The sequence below is a fragment of the Drosophila novamexicana genome, unplaced genomic scaffold (genome assembly GCF_003285875.2).
Source record: "Drosophila novamexicana strain 15010-1031.04,08,12 unplaced genomic scaffold, DnovRS2.1 tig00000434-arrow-pilon, whole genome shotgun sequence".
In the NCBI taxonomy this organism is placed as follows: Eukaryota; Metazoa; Arthropoda; class Insecta; order Diptera; family Drosophilidae; genus Drosophila; species Drosophila novamexicana.
The window spans coordinates 3994307-4007783 of NW_020824802.1; the positions used below are offsets into that span (position 1 = coordinate 3994307).

General features: G+C 36.1%; 1 protein-coding gene across 2 annotated transcripts in view; it reads right to left on the minus strand.

Annotated features, from left to right (window-relative positions):
* Positions 1-1668: 1668 nt before the first annotated feature.
* The window catches only part of LOC115760361 (calcium/calmodulin-dependent protein kinase kinase 2), a 36273-nt gene continuing 24464 nt past the window's right edge, over positions 1669-13477 (minus strand). For both annotated transcript variants that reach the window (XM_030701650.1, XM_030701651.1), the window contains exons 3-7: positions 13088-13442; positions 3947-4134; positions 3654-3887; positions 3294-3583; positions 1669-3239 (exon numbers count right to left, since the gene is read on the minus strand). In XM_030701650.1, the coding sequence (XP_030557510.1) occupies positions 3167-3239; positions 3294-3583; positions 3654-3887; positions 3947-4134; positions 13088-13442 (1140 nt within the window). In that variant the 3' untranslated portion in view covers positions 1669-3166. The remainder of the gene's footprint in view (positions 3240-3293; positions 3584-3653; positions 3888-3946; positions 4135-13087; positions 13443-13477) is intronic.

Consider the following 13477-nt stretch of genomic DNA (forward strand, 5'->3'; position numbering starts at 1 on the left):
CCTACATTTTTCTCTTATCTTCTAGAATTCCTTTTTTTTATTTTAACAGCACTAAATGGAACAGGCGACGAAATTCTACAAAGATATTGCTAGTCGCCGCAAAAAAAACACGCACGGAGGCAATTTCGAGGCAATCGTTGCGCCAATTTAGGAGCAATGTGCCCACACAACTACGTAAAACTGGGTATGTCACGATAATCAGTCGTGCAACAGGTTATATAAATTGTATTAAATCGCTTAATTCTACCTTACCCTGCCTAAAGAGCTTTCTGGGGTGGTAAGGGGTGATAGAAATGGGTAATTCCAATTAGGTAAGTATGTAAATATAGTTCGCGCAAGTGTTAATTTAAAATTTTTATCTTTTACAGGCGCTGATGCATCACCTTTGGAGTTTCCCTCACCGTTCGCACTCTAAAGTAAAACTCGGCGTAAGTGCCTATGTATGTATAGATATGATTTATAAATACAAAAAAAACTAAATTTAACGACAAACAAAATCTGTTATTTTTCAGGGAGTACGGTCAGGAGTCTCTATCACTTCTCTGCCAAGGGCTCGAACGAGGATGAGCAAAATGGAACGGACTCACTCGGAGGATGTGGGCGTGGTCTCGCCTGTGGCCGCTTCTTCGTTGTTGGCGTCCGGTCGTTGGTGGCTCGTCTCGTCGCCTTCAGCGTTGCGCCGACGCTTGGCCGCGCTTTGAAAATCCGGCCCGTGAATATCGGGGTTGATATGCCCAGCGTCCTCCGGCGCGGGATCCAAACGTGGTGTGCCACAGAATGGCTGCGGCTGCTCTAATAGAGTACCGCTATATATATAGTAGTTTTAAATGAACACAGTGTGTTTCGGGCGTATTATTGTTTCGCGTATTATCGCTCTTGGGCACTATTTCTTTTGCAATACGTTAGCACATAAGGAATTATCTTCGCAATTAAATAATAAAGAAAACCCGTCATGAACAAATGTATGTCCCTTGATTTTTTTCTTATTGGTTAAGCACATGCTCCGTGGCCGGCAAAAAAAAAATATCCAACATCCAAAAATCCTTAACTACGAACCGGTACGTCCGCTGTGGACCGCTGACAAAATCGAACTCCTTTTACATTTGGGCAGCAGCATCATCGGTGCCGAATTTCGGCACACGCATACATTGGCGAGGCGGGCACCGTTGCTGCACATCTGCACAGCTGCATTTTTTTGGGTCAATGGCCCAAATGACGACCAAGGGCATATCCAAGGACATGCGATCCAATCTATTCATATTCTCTTTAAGAGCGAACCGGGCGGCCAATAGCAATCGTCTCTTTTGGCGTGTGGATCGCAAGTCTGGCGTTGCCACCCTTCAAAAATTTGGGCTCCGCCGTGGGCGCAGCTTCATCCCGCATACTCTTACCATATGACGAAAAGATATCGGCGTGGCTGATAATATCGCACGCAACCAACTAGGTACACCCTCGGTGCTACCGATAACGTCAAATGCAACAACATTTTTGATATTATGCTAAAATTTCATCTAATAAAAAATATTTGTAGGTGTTTGAACACATATCGTTAAAGCAGTAGCTAAAAACAAAAAAAAAAAAAATTATTTAAAACGAGTTTACTGTGACACCAAACAATTTAAGATCCAAACAATTTAAAAAAAAAAAAAACATTTTTCTATAATGTTGCAAGCGTTTATTACGTAAACCTTAAAAGCATATAAAAAAAACGGTGAGATTTAAAGCTTTAACCATAGTTATTGATATATAAAGCATTAAAGAACTATCATGACTGAACGCCTTTGGCAATAATCCAATCAAGGTGAGTACTTACGGAAAAAAATTATTTTGCTTTACTTAAGATTCTTTACAGTTACCTTGCTTATGTTATTATTTTACCCATTTTCCGCCCATAGAATTTTTAAATTTATCCGTACAGTACAATCTCAAGTTTGATTATCAGTTTTAAGCACATTCATACAACTTTGACCTGTATTTACCATCCAAGAGGGATACATATTAAATAAAATTTCATAAAAAATCTTTGAAAATTAATCAAATGCCGATCGTATGATAAGCAAAACAGTTGCATATAATGTACGTTTTTCGCCAATTTTCACAATAGCAGTATACATTTTCAGAAAATATGTTCTTATATAGCTCTTTGACCTTTGACTAGTAGTTTTCACCCAGGGTAGGTGAATTTTCTAAAGGCTGTGAGACACGTTTCAAATAAATTTTTACTAATATCTTAGCAAATCAGCTTACACCTGCAAGTGTAAAGATGACTTAAATTAGTTTTCACAAATATTTCAAAAAATTATTGAAAGTCCGATAGTATGGTGGAGTATCCATTGATATACTACCCTTGTCTATTTCTGATACAAAGAAAATCATATAAAAGGCTCGAAGGCTTCAAAAAGCAAAATGAGTAACAGCCGATCGAATGCTCAAAATAGGCTTTAATTAAATGCCCTTGTATAATTATGGTTTATGGTTTCCAAATATGGGAGAAGCATTGTAATGCTTATAATTACAAAACTGTGTAGATATCTTGAGAAAAAAAAACATATAATTTTACCTAGCCGGCTCTTCCTAAGGAGCTAATTTGTAAAGTTTGATCCAGCCGGTTCCGCCAAGGTACTACCTGCAACAGAATGACGGACCTTTGCAATGTTTCATGACGAGAAAACTGAAAAATTAGTTTGCATAGAAACACCCAGGCGCGAAAACGGTCAGGCTATATGGCCTCGACTGTTGATACTGCTAAAGAATGTATATTACTGGGACTAACGGTTGAAACTTAATTATTAATTATCTCTGATTGTTAATTTGCACTACGACACAATTGCTACAACCCAGTCTTTAAATTATACAATCAGAACATTGTTATAAGAATGAATAAAAAGTAAAAGTCCTCTAGTTTAAAGTTTCCAACTAGGAGATACTCTGAACCTAGATAGCAATCAAAAAAGTTTTCAGCGATTTTTTCACACATGTGGATGGAATTTCGCGAAATCCCGACTTATCGTGATTAAATTAAAAATGCGTATTGCTCATCAATATAGACGGAATAAAAACTATTAGTTTTGTGCATCTTAGGCATTCTTATCAAATTTTCAATAATGTATATAATAAATGGTTATTTTCGGTCCCTGTTCTTATTTAGATAACGTTTTTTAATTATTTAAAATTCATTATTTTTTTGAATAGAGCAATTTTCAGTTAACGCTGGAAGTACACTGTCCATTGATGGGTCTCTGGAAATAAATATATAAATATTTTTTCGCAATACAAATATATGCATAATTTACCTGTTCAATGCCACGAAATACGAGCCTGGTGCTGAGTTTGATCTACCAGCTTGAATAAATTTTTCGAATCTGGAACCGCCTGGTTGAGGAGCTCTACCGGAAATACCCCTCATGAAGGGATTTCCAAAGGAATGATTTTTTAGCATAGTTTTGATTAATATAAGAGTATCCAGCTTTGGAATACTGCGAACAACCGAATTTATATCTTCTTCGTCTACTTGTACCAAACAACAGTTCTCGTCTTCCGTTGGTAAGGAATACAGCCCTCTACTGGTGACCCATGAACTTATCTAAAATTAAATGTGAATAGATTCATAAAGTATATTATTTTTCTTGTTTTGTATAATTTTTGTGTACTACCTTCAGTTGTGGCAAAGTTATTCTTTTTGCAGGATCTTTTTTAAGCATTCGAACAATGCAGTTTCTCAAATCACTGCTTATTTCTGGTGTTCCTGGAAAAACAACTGGTTCGTTTCTTATTTTTTCATATAACATGGGTATGGAGTTCGCTATAAATGGCACATTTCCAAAAATCAAAGAATATAACGTTGCTCCCAAAGCCCAAATATCTGCTGCACGACCACAGTACACATTCTGAGGAAACGAAAACCTTATTAAACAAGAGGATCTGTCATACTTTTGATGTTACATACCTTGCCCAAAGCGAGAGTTTCGGGTGCACGAAAAGCTGGTGTACCGCCTGTTGAGCCATTAGTCATTATAGAATCCTCTCCAAGAAACTCATTGCATACTCCTAAATCTGCAATTTTGACATGCCCACATTCCGTCAGTAGTAAATTTCCGGGTTTCAGGTCCGCATGAATAATTTTTTGATAATGCACTGTTATAGGACGAACACGTTTTTAATAAATAAGCTAAATTTGATATGAATATTGGCTAGTCTAGCGGTTATTAACCATTGTCTTATAGCGAGTCCGCAATATTTTTTGACTTGAAATTAAGAGAGCTAATCAGTAATCTGTAGTATCACAGACAGTAGCATGACAAAAAAATTGTTCAACACTTTGTTGGAGACAGATATAAACAGATATAAAAACAGACGGATGAATAGCAAATTGTACATTGCAAACAAATATGCTCTTTCTGTTGACTTTGCGATCAGAGTATTAACACGACAAGAACGGCTATCTTCGGCACCTCGTAGATTAAATACCCTTGTAGAAATGAAGCATACGGATTTGCAGATATGTGAGGAAGTTGTAAGGCTTGCAATTGCCGAAGTTCTAAAAGACAGATCCATATGTTATAGTATATAGATGTTGAAAGGATATGGTTTGTACGTACGGAGCACAGGATTAGTCAAGTTATCATGGAAATCAAAAAAGTTGTTTATACAACACTCAATTTCCGAACGATGTCGTAATCCAAAATTAAAAAAAATTTGGCTGATATGAAAGTTTTTTGTTTACAATCGATCGGCATTAAAATAATTATTGAATATCTTTGCTAAAATGACTTTGAGACTTGTTTCACACTTTTCGTCTCTCTTGGATGATAAATGCGGGTGAAAGGTTATAAGGGCGAAGTTTAAGGTTTAAGTTTAAGTTCTGCCCAACCAGTTTTAAACCATTTACAAAGCTCTAAATTAAAATTAAATGTGTTTCAACTATTTTGGAAATTCCATTCCCAACTGAACAAATCTGGCAGAATATTGTATTTTTTACCGTTTTCTAACTTATTTTCAAAGATCTTTGTTAGCATTTTATTTAGTGTCAAAGGCTTAATAAACGAAAGTTTATTTTCGGCTTCAAGAATCTCACCACAAGACTAATATGAGCAGAAAACGTTGATTCCAACATTTTCATATAGATCAGCAACTTCTTTGCTGCTCATATGAGACCACACAAGATGCGCAAGCTCAACGCTATTGCGAACACGGAAGTTAGCTTCACCGACTCTATCCATTCTCTAAGAATCAATTGTATTTAGTTTATGTTTCGCTTTTAAGATAAACCATAGCGCGTTGGCCTGGTAGAAAAACGACTCGTTCCGTAACTGGTCCTATCTTTCATTATCTCCTAACGCATATCAACAGTCAACCCCCGCGAAGTCAAAGCCAAATTTTTACTTGGTGTAACGGTAATATCTAATATTTTTAATTTATGTATGAATTTATTAATAAGCTTTACCAATTAAATATGTAAGCGTTTTCTAACTGTTGTCATGTTGCATTAAGGTGCACAATTACGCTCATACATACATATGTGAATACACAGTAGAAAAACTCGCAAAGTTACGCATACATATATCGTGTTACTGCAGGAATTGGCAAATGAATGAACTCCAGTATTTAAAACTGTATCATTGATAGGGATCCTAACGTATATTTAAGGATCTGAACGCATATTTAAGATTTTCTCTATGGTAAAAATTTTATTTAGCTTTATAATAAACCTTAAACCCTCTTCTACCAAAACCAGAAACAGTTCGTGGTCAATGCAAATATATATACTTGATCTGTATAGATCAATTGAGAAAAATGCTCAAAAACTAAATTATACATAGATTTTTTTGATCGCTTAAAAAAATAAAAAATGAATGAATGACCTACGTACAATACTCTCTAGCTATAATATATGGGGATGTCGTGCCAATGTGGATGACTTTGTCGATGCCGATCTTATTTCCTTCTACTTGCGGACGGAATCCCATGGGCATATAGTTTTTCAACATTAAGAGTGATATTTAGTCATACAACGTGACGATTTTATAAGCCTATCAGGATCTGCGGAGCACACAACACTTTCACCGCCCCTTAGATGCAACCTCTCCCACTGTGATGGAACCATAAATACACACAATTAACAAATAGTAAACAATTGAATTAAATAGTTTAAATTCTTTTGATATAAAAAAAAAACTTAATTTCCCTTCCTTAATTATGATTTCGGGATTTATTTGAGAAGAGTAAAATTTAAAAAAAGAAAGTGTTCGACTAGGAGATTCTTTAAACCCAGCACTGACTAGTCGTTACAGACTTTCCAACTTACTTTTATACACTTTTTATATACACTATATGGGGTCGTTGAGAGATGTTCCCTCTACCTTTGCACAAGACCAGTATACCATTCAACCATTATCAATTGGTTCAGGGTTAAATTGCGAAGCTTGTAAAATATATCTTGCTTAACATATTATTTCACTACAAAAACTCATTTATCAACCGATTATTCTAATAGAACTAATAATAAATAGGCTGGTATTAAAAAAAAGTTTGGTTAGGACATATTGATATATAAAGAATGTTTTAATATAACTACTTAAATTTTTACGGAAAATTTACGAATTCGCAACTAACCGCACTACTTGCTGACGGCTCTACTCAGCAGCCACACTAGCCACAAAAAAAAAAAAAAAAAACAACGAGAAAAAAAGGCTATCTTCGGCACGCCGAAGATCTAATACCCTTGCAGACCCAACCTTTTCATAATGCTTATAGTGCTTAGCCCGTATCTAAGAAGCACAGGGAAAATAGTTAATGCCGAGTTTGGGCAAAATCACTTGAAAAACAAAATGATTTTTCATACAACAACTTAATTTTCGAGCGATCGTTCCTATGGCAGTTATATGATATAGTGGTCCGATCTTAATAGGATTTTGCATATATATGAGGAGCATAGTAAAACTAATAAATGCCGAGTTTGGTCAAGATATCTTGAAAAACAAAATGTTTTTTCATACAAAAACTTAATTTTCGACCGATCGTTCCTATGGCAGCTATATGATATAGTGGTCCAATCTTAATAGGATTTTGCATATATATGAGGAGTAAAGTAAAACCAATAAATGCCGAGTTTGGTCAAGATATCTTGAAAAACAAAATATTTTTTCATGCATAAACTTAATTTTCGACCGATCGTTCCAATGGCAGCTATATGATAAAGTGGTCCGATCCAGCTGGTTGTGATATATGTGCTGCGTGCAACAGAAAAAGGGACTTCTGCAAAGTTTCATTAAGATAGCTTTAAAACTGAGAGACTAGTTCGCATAGAAACAGACAGATGGACAGACGGTCAGACGGACAGACGGACATGGCTATATCGACTCGGCTGTTGATACTGATCAAGAATATATATACTTTATGGGGTCTGAGATGTCTCCTTCTATGCGTTACACATTTCACGACAAAATTATAATACCCTCTGCAAGGGTATTAAAAGACGGAGAAAAAAAGATATGAAAAAGGTAAAGCAATTTAAAAGAGCCTTTGATGTTAAGCTGATAGGGTTAAAAGGAAACCACCAGCAATATATGCCACTACTCATAGATGGAAACGGTCAGTGAGTTCCCGAAGATATCCTGAAAGCAACTAGAGAGAGTTCTATGGAGAACATGTAGTACAATCTATTATGATTATTGCATAATACACGAAATGAGTTGTGCATTGCGCAGTCTTTCGTGTTTGGAGGGAGCAGAGAGTTGAAGAAAAGGAGAATCAATGTCGCCAATAAATACCTTATGTAGGAAGACGATGCCAACGGCTGTCCTACATTTGGCTAAGGAGGGAAGATTAACTAAGAGAAGCCTACTGGAATATGGATGGAATATAACCGAAGATTGGGATCCCAGCTTAAACCTCGAAAGGCAAAAAGTAGAAGGGAACGTTCAATAAAATAAAGAACACATTTGGCCTCAGTAATAACAGTAGCAATTTGAAGATTGAAGAGCTTAGAACCCAAAAGAAACCCTAGGTCTTCATAATTATTTTCGATTGTAGAGCAACACGATAAAGCTTATTACGATTAAAGTTCATAAACATAAATTTTGGACAATTTAAATGATCGGCCGAACACCAGAGTTGCATAGAGTTCAAATCATCATTCAGTTAGGAGTGATGTAAGAAAGCATTATTTTCACATCATCTGCGTACATAAGTACATAAGCATGAGATATAACAGAAAGGAGATCATTTGAAATAGAGTAAAGAGTAAAGGTCCAAGATGACTACCTTGAGCTACACCAGATGCAACATTAACCTGTTTCCAGGAAGTCAACCGGTTGGTCGCAGCCGTTTGTTTTCGCACCCATGTGCAGGGGAGATAACTACTTCGGAGTAATGCGGCAAAATCAAAGTAATAAATATTTCAAATAATTTAGAGATGCCGGGCAGTTTAGCAATACCCCTGTAATTTGGTATATCAGACTTTCCATTTTTCGATATAAGATTTTTTCCAATTAGATGGAAAGAGAGAAGATTCATGGCTTGAATAAAGGAAGAGAGGACACTTCTCGAGTAGACAACTAGGAAAAATGTCAGGCCCAGGAGAGTAAGAATATTTGAATGAGTAAATAGCTGAAATGAAATGGGAATGAGAAAAATTATGAGCAATTAAAGGACTAGAGGAAGTTATATTTTAAGAGTGAGACATGTTATTGGGGCAAAAAGAGGAGTAAGTTGATTGGAAAAAATATGCAAAGAGTTGAGCAGCATCAGAGTCATTGCTCGCCTTATGCATCCCAAAGGAAAAGAAGGATGGCAAAATTAAAGAAATACGCTTCAAGCTTACAAAATTATAAAACTGTCTCAGATTTTGAATTATTCGCCTTTCGCAACGACTTAGATTATTTTTTTATAGCATTGACAATTCATAAATAAAAAATTAATACATTGATTAGGCAAGGAATAGTTTCCTTTGCGAAAGCATTTTGGTCACTAATGAATGCACATGACCATTGCAACCGCCATAGTAGGATATTGTGCAACCACAGGAGGAGGTAGAGGAGGGGATCTGGACACATTGGCATTAAGGTAATTGTTCACAAATACAAGATCAATTGATCTATTCAAATGATTAGAAATTGAATTGATTTGAAACAACGAAAAATCTAGCAAGCATGCTGAGCTAAAGGTATAAGGCAATTACTGGCGGTAAAGATTGACCAAGAGATATTCGATAAATTTAAATCACCCAACACGATCAGAAGGTAATTATCGGGCACATTACTAGAAATTTATTTTATACAAGTTATATGATTCAAAGTAAACTTGAATGTCAGGAAAAGGTGGATTATAGGATCAGGTGATATAAATAGCACGTGGAGAGAAAGTAACTTTAACTGAGAAAGTAACTTTAATAATCTCAGCATCAGTAAGCGCAGCAAAACAGGAAGGTTCAGCATTGCTAAAGGCTTTAACGTATATAATGTACAACGAAAACCTGCTTGGATATCAAAATCGGATATCGTTGAATTTAACCATGTTCCTGATAATGCGATTATATACGAATCAAGGGAAGTGGCAGCTATAAAAAGATTTTTAAGTTAAGAAATAAGGCCTCTGACTGTCTAATACCGAATAGAGAAAAGATCTGAAGACAAATTTAGTCTTTTGTGTCAGCATCTTGACAGTTGACAGAAAGGCTGATTTCCCTTTTTAGGCTTAAGCTGAAGAACAATCATCCCAATCAAATTGGAAACGAATCAGGAGAAACATTTATTTTCACAAGGAATGGTGAAATTGAATTTCAATGTAGATATATTAGTAGAAAATTTGCTAGCCGAAGACCGGGCGCAAAAATTGGTTTGCAAGGGGCAACAAAAGACAAAAGGCGGTGCTTAACTGTTTACTGTTAACAATCTGAGCAAAATTGTGGAAAGGTCTACACATACGGCTAGAAACGGAAGGTGATGCTGCTATTTCGCCTACCGAAGCAGGTTCTAAGATGGGGTCTATAGAGATTATATAAATTACTATAATCGCTTGGAGAAGGCAATAAAAACAATATTGGGAATAAATCAAGGTTGTGAGGGCTGAAGTCGAGTGCAAATTCGAAAATTGAGGTTTCCTGAACCGTCACCAACTAAATTTTATGCTGTGCGAGGCGAACTTCCCAGAAAACAAATAGCGGATTTACTGTGATTATAAATTAATGCCAGAAGTTTCACTTACATGGTTTTAAGGTCTAGTGCATAGTTCAGCAATTAGCGAGTAGTCAAGACGAAGTAATATTATCGTTCGTCTGGAACACTCACATGGAACGGTGGGGAGCCAGAAGATCCACTCAAAACGGTCCCATATTAGATAGCTTTTTAGCCAGTTCAAGAATGGAAAATATAGCTGACCAGTAGCTGAAAATAGGTCGCCTTCAGCTATGCTTTTTAAAGTATATTCTCGTTAACAGTCAAACTACGACTCGACTCCCTAGGCTTGCGAACATTTCCCGTTTTTAATATAAGGTGAAGTAACAGAAAATCTTACAATACATTTAAGCGAACAGGAATATCGGAGAGCAAATTATATACTCAGAAAGTATCTTGTTGAGAATTCCGGAATTGAACCTGACTTGGGTAGGTTTCTCCATCAGACGATTTAAAAAATTGCTAATACCTGGTGCACATTTAATACGATGATAGAGAGGTTTTTACTTTTTGCATGCGACGATTCTAAAGCTTTTCAACTTAATCCTGTCCAAAAATGTTGCTGTTACATGTGTTTTCCTGAAAACAGATCCCGATAGTCTATTCCAAATCAGTCCAGTATTTGGTACTCCTCTTTAATTGCATGCTTCGCTTTTGCCACTCCCGTCCCAATGGAAGTGTGCAGTTATTATAATGCAATTAAAGAAACGCAAGGATACGCATATTTCGAAATAATATCGCCGTATTAGTCTACTGCTAAAATTTTCAAGAATAATCAAGGGGATATATTATTTGCAAGATTATTAAGTCGCATCGATTTGGATTTCATGTCACGGAGGACCAGAACAGGTCCATCGCGTTTGAAGCCATATTTTAGATGCCCTTGAATGCGACAAATACTATTCTGCTGTCTTTTCAGACATTCGGCAAGTGTTTGATTGAGTATCATCATTAGTCAATGTTCACACTTAAGTCTTTCTCCCTGTTGCGGAATTTACTCTGATGTATTCCTTTCTGGAAAGTCGGAACTTTATTGGAGGCCTGAGAGATACAAGATCCAATATTGCGTTGCTGCAGGCGTGCCATTAAAGCCTATACTGGACATCCTGTACCCGATTTGGCAAACCCTGATATCAATGACACCATCATAGCGACCGACGCAGACTATACGGTATTTATAGCATCGAACCACATCAATAGTGCGGTGTTTGAAACGTTCCAACTCTACCTGGATGAATTCAGTCGTTGGGCTACGCGATGAAACATAGCTGTTCATGGTAATAATGGTCAACAGTGCACGTTTGCGATGACTCATATTTAGTCTAAGATACGATGGCTCCCGTAAATTACAGAGTCCGCTATCTTCGTTAAACTTTGTATAGGACACTTTCATGAGATACAAACATCCGTCAAGCCGCATTTTAAGCGTGAAAGCATTCCAGAAGCACAGTCTCTTATAAGAACAAAATACCCTTCAACTTGGGGTAATGCAATCTTGGTTACTGCCTGTCAAACCACTCTCGAGAAGGATTTAAGGTATGTGCGAAATCGTACTTTCAGCAACGATCTGAGGCTGTATCCAGTTAATAGGCAATCCAGTCGCAATAGCTACGAAACACGATTGTATGAAACTTTTCCCAAAATCCACACCACCTGGGTGGACTAACTTATTTTCAAAGTTTTACATAAAGACTTATTAAATACGTATTTCAGCGATTTTCGAAATTCCACACACAACCCACAATTATAAAAAATGTGCGGAGCACGGCTGTTTCATACTTTTTGTTTACTACCGAGTTGTATTCAAACTAAATTTGTAGAAATTGATTTAAGATGTATTGCACATAACTCATTGGACTTGGATGAAAACGAATGGAAATCAATGGCTAAATAAACGAACGATTATTATTAAGATTTACGATTCTCATCACAAGACTAAAATTACCGGAAAACGTTTTAACGCCAATCTTTTGGCTTTTTATTCTATAATTGAAGTTTATCTCATCCACTAATTTCAAGTATAATTATAAAATACATCTTAAGGCATAACGTTCAAGATCGTAGATTGAAGTCTTCAATTTGAAGCAAAAAGTTTGTACAGCCTAGAACACAGTCGCTGCTATCGATAAAACTGTTGTAATTGTAACTGTAAAAGCTATGAAACTGTTATTATTAATGTAGATACCTTATTTGGTGAAAATGCACGATAAGACGAGGTTTTGGCTAGAAAAGCAAAAAAAAAAACAAACAACCCTCGAGATTATCCTGCAGTCTTACATCTTACGTTTTCTTAATAAATAAATAGCATTTTAGAAAAATTAAAGCTTTTTTCAAAATTCAATTCAAAATTCAACTTTTCAGTCTCTTAAACCTTTCGTTTCCTTTGTGTATTGTTCACGTGTCAAGTCGTGACCCGTCAGTCAGTACAATTTTTTTTATATTTTTTTTTAGGTCCTCAATGTGCACGTAAAAGATTATAAAGGTTTTGTGCGAGTGGATGTAAAAGGCAGAAAACCGTATATCCGACCCCATAAAGTATATACTGTAATTATATTGTCAATAGTGGCGGTGATCTACCTATGGTCATCATTCTGTCATTATATATGACCGTGTCGTTCTAGAGAGGGAATGTTCTTGCAAGCCATCGATATCGAAATACTGTTTTTTGAGCTTCCTCTTAGGTTTTATCCGCTAGAATAACTAAATTTAACATGCAAAGTCTCGTTAAGTATATACAGATCGAGTATATATCATTGCTATCAGTTGGCCATATTTTGGTGGAATAAGGTTCGGAGCATTAGAAAGAGAGGTTCTTTAATCTTCCTTAATTAAATATTTTCTTAATTACTAGAAACAATCTTAACTAAGCCGAATATGGTTGTTTATTTTAAATGATATAAAAAAATTATACTTACAATATTCTAATCCTAGTAAACAGTCTCGAAACACACTCCACGCCCGCTCCTCTGATAATGGCTTTTCAGTAGGTATTGAAAGTACTTCTCCTTTTTTAACTAACTCAAAAACCATATATAGGGAATCTTCCATTGGATCGTCTAGAACTTCCACTAATTTTACAACGTTAGGGTGGTCCAGTTTTTTTAAAACTGCTATTTCTCTATAAACCCGATCCAGCGGAGATGTTGTCTGTTTTGGGCCACGACGCATGAAAGCAGCCTGTCGTAGTAGGCGCTTTTTAGAGAGAATCTTCATAGCATAATGTGTCGAATCTTCCTCAGAATATGCCAACTTTACAAGTCCATATGAACCCTACCAAAAAAGTCTTTACTCAAAGTCATTTGCTT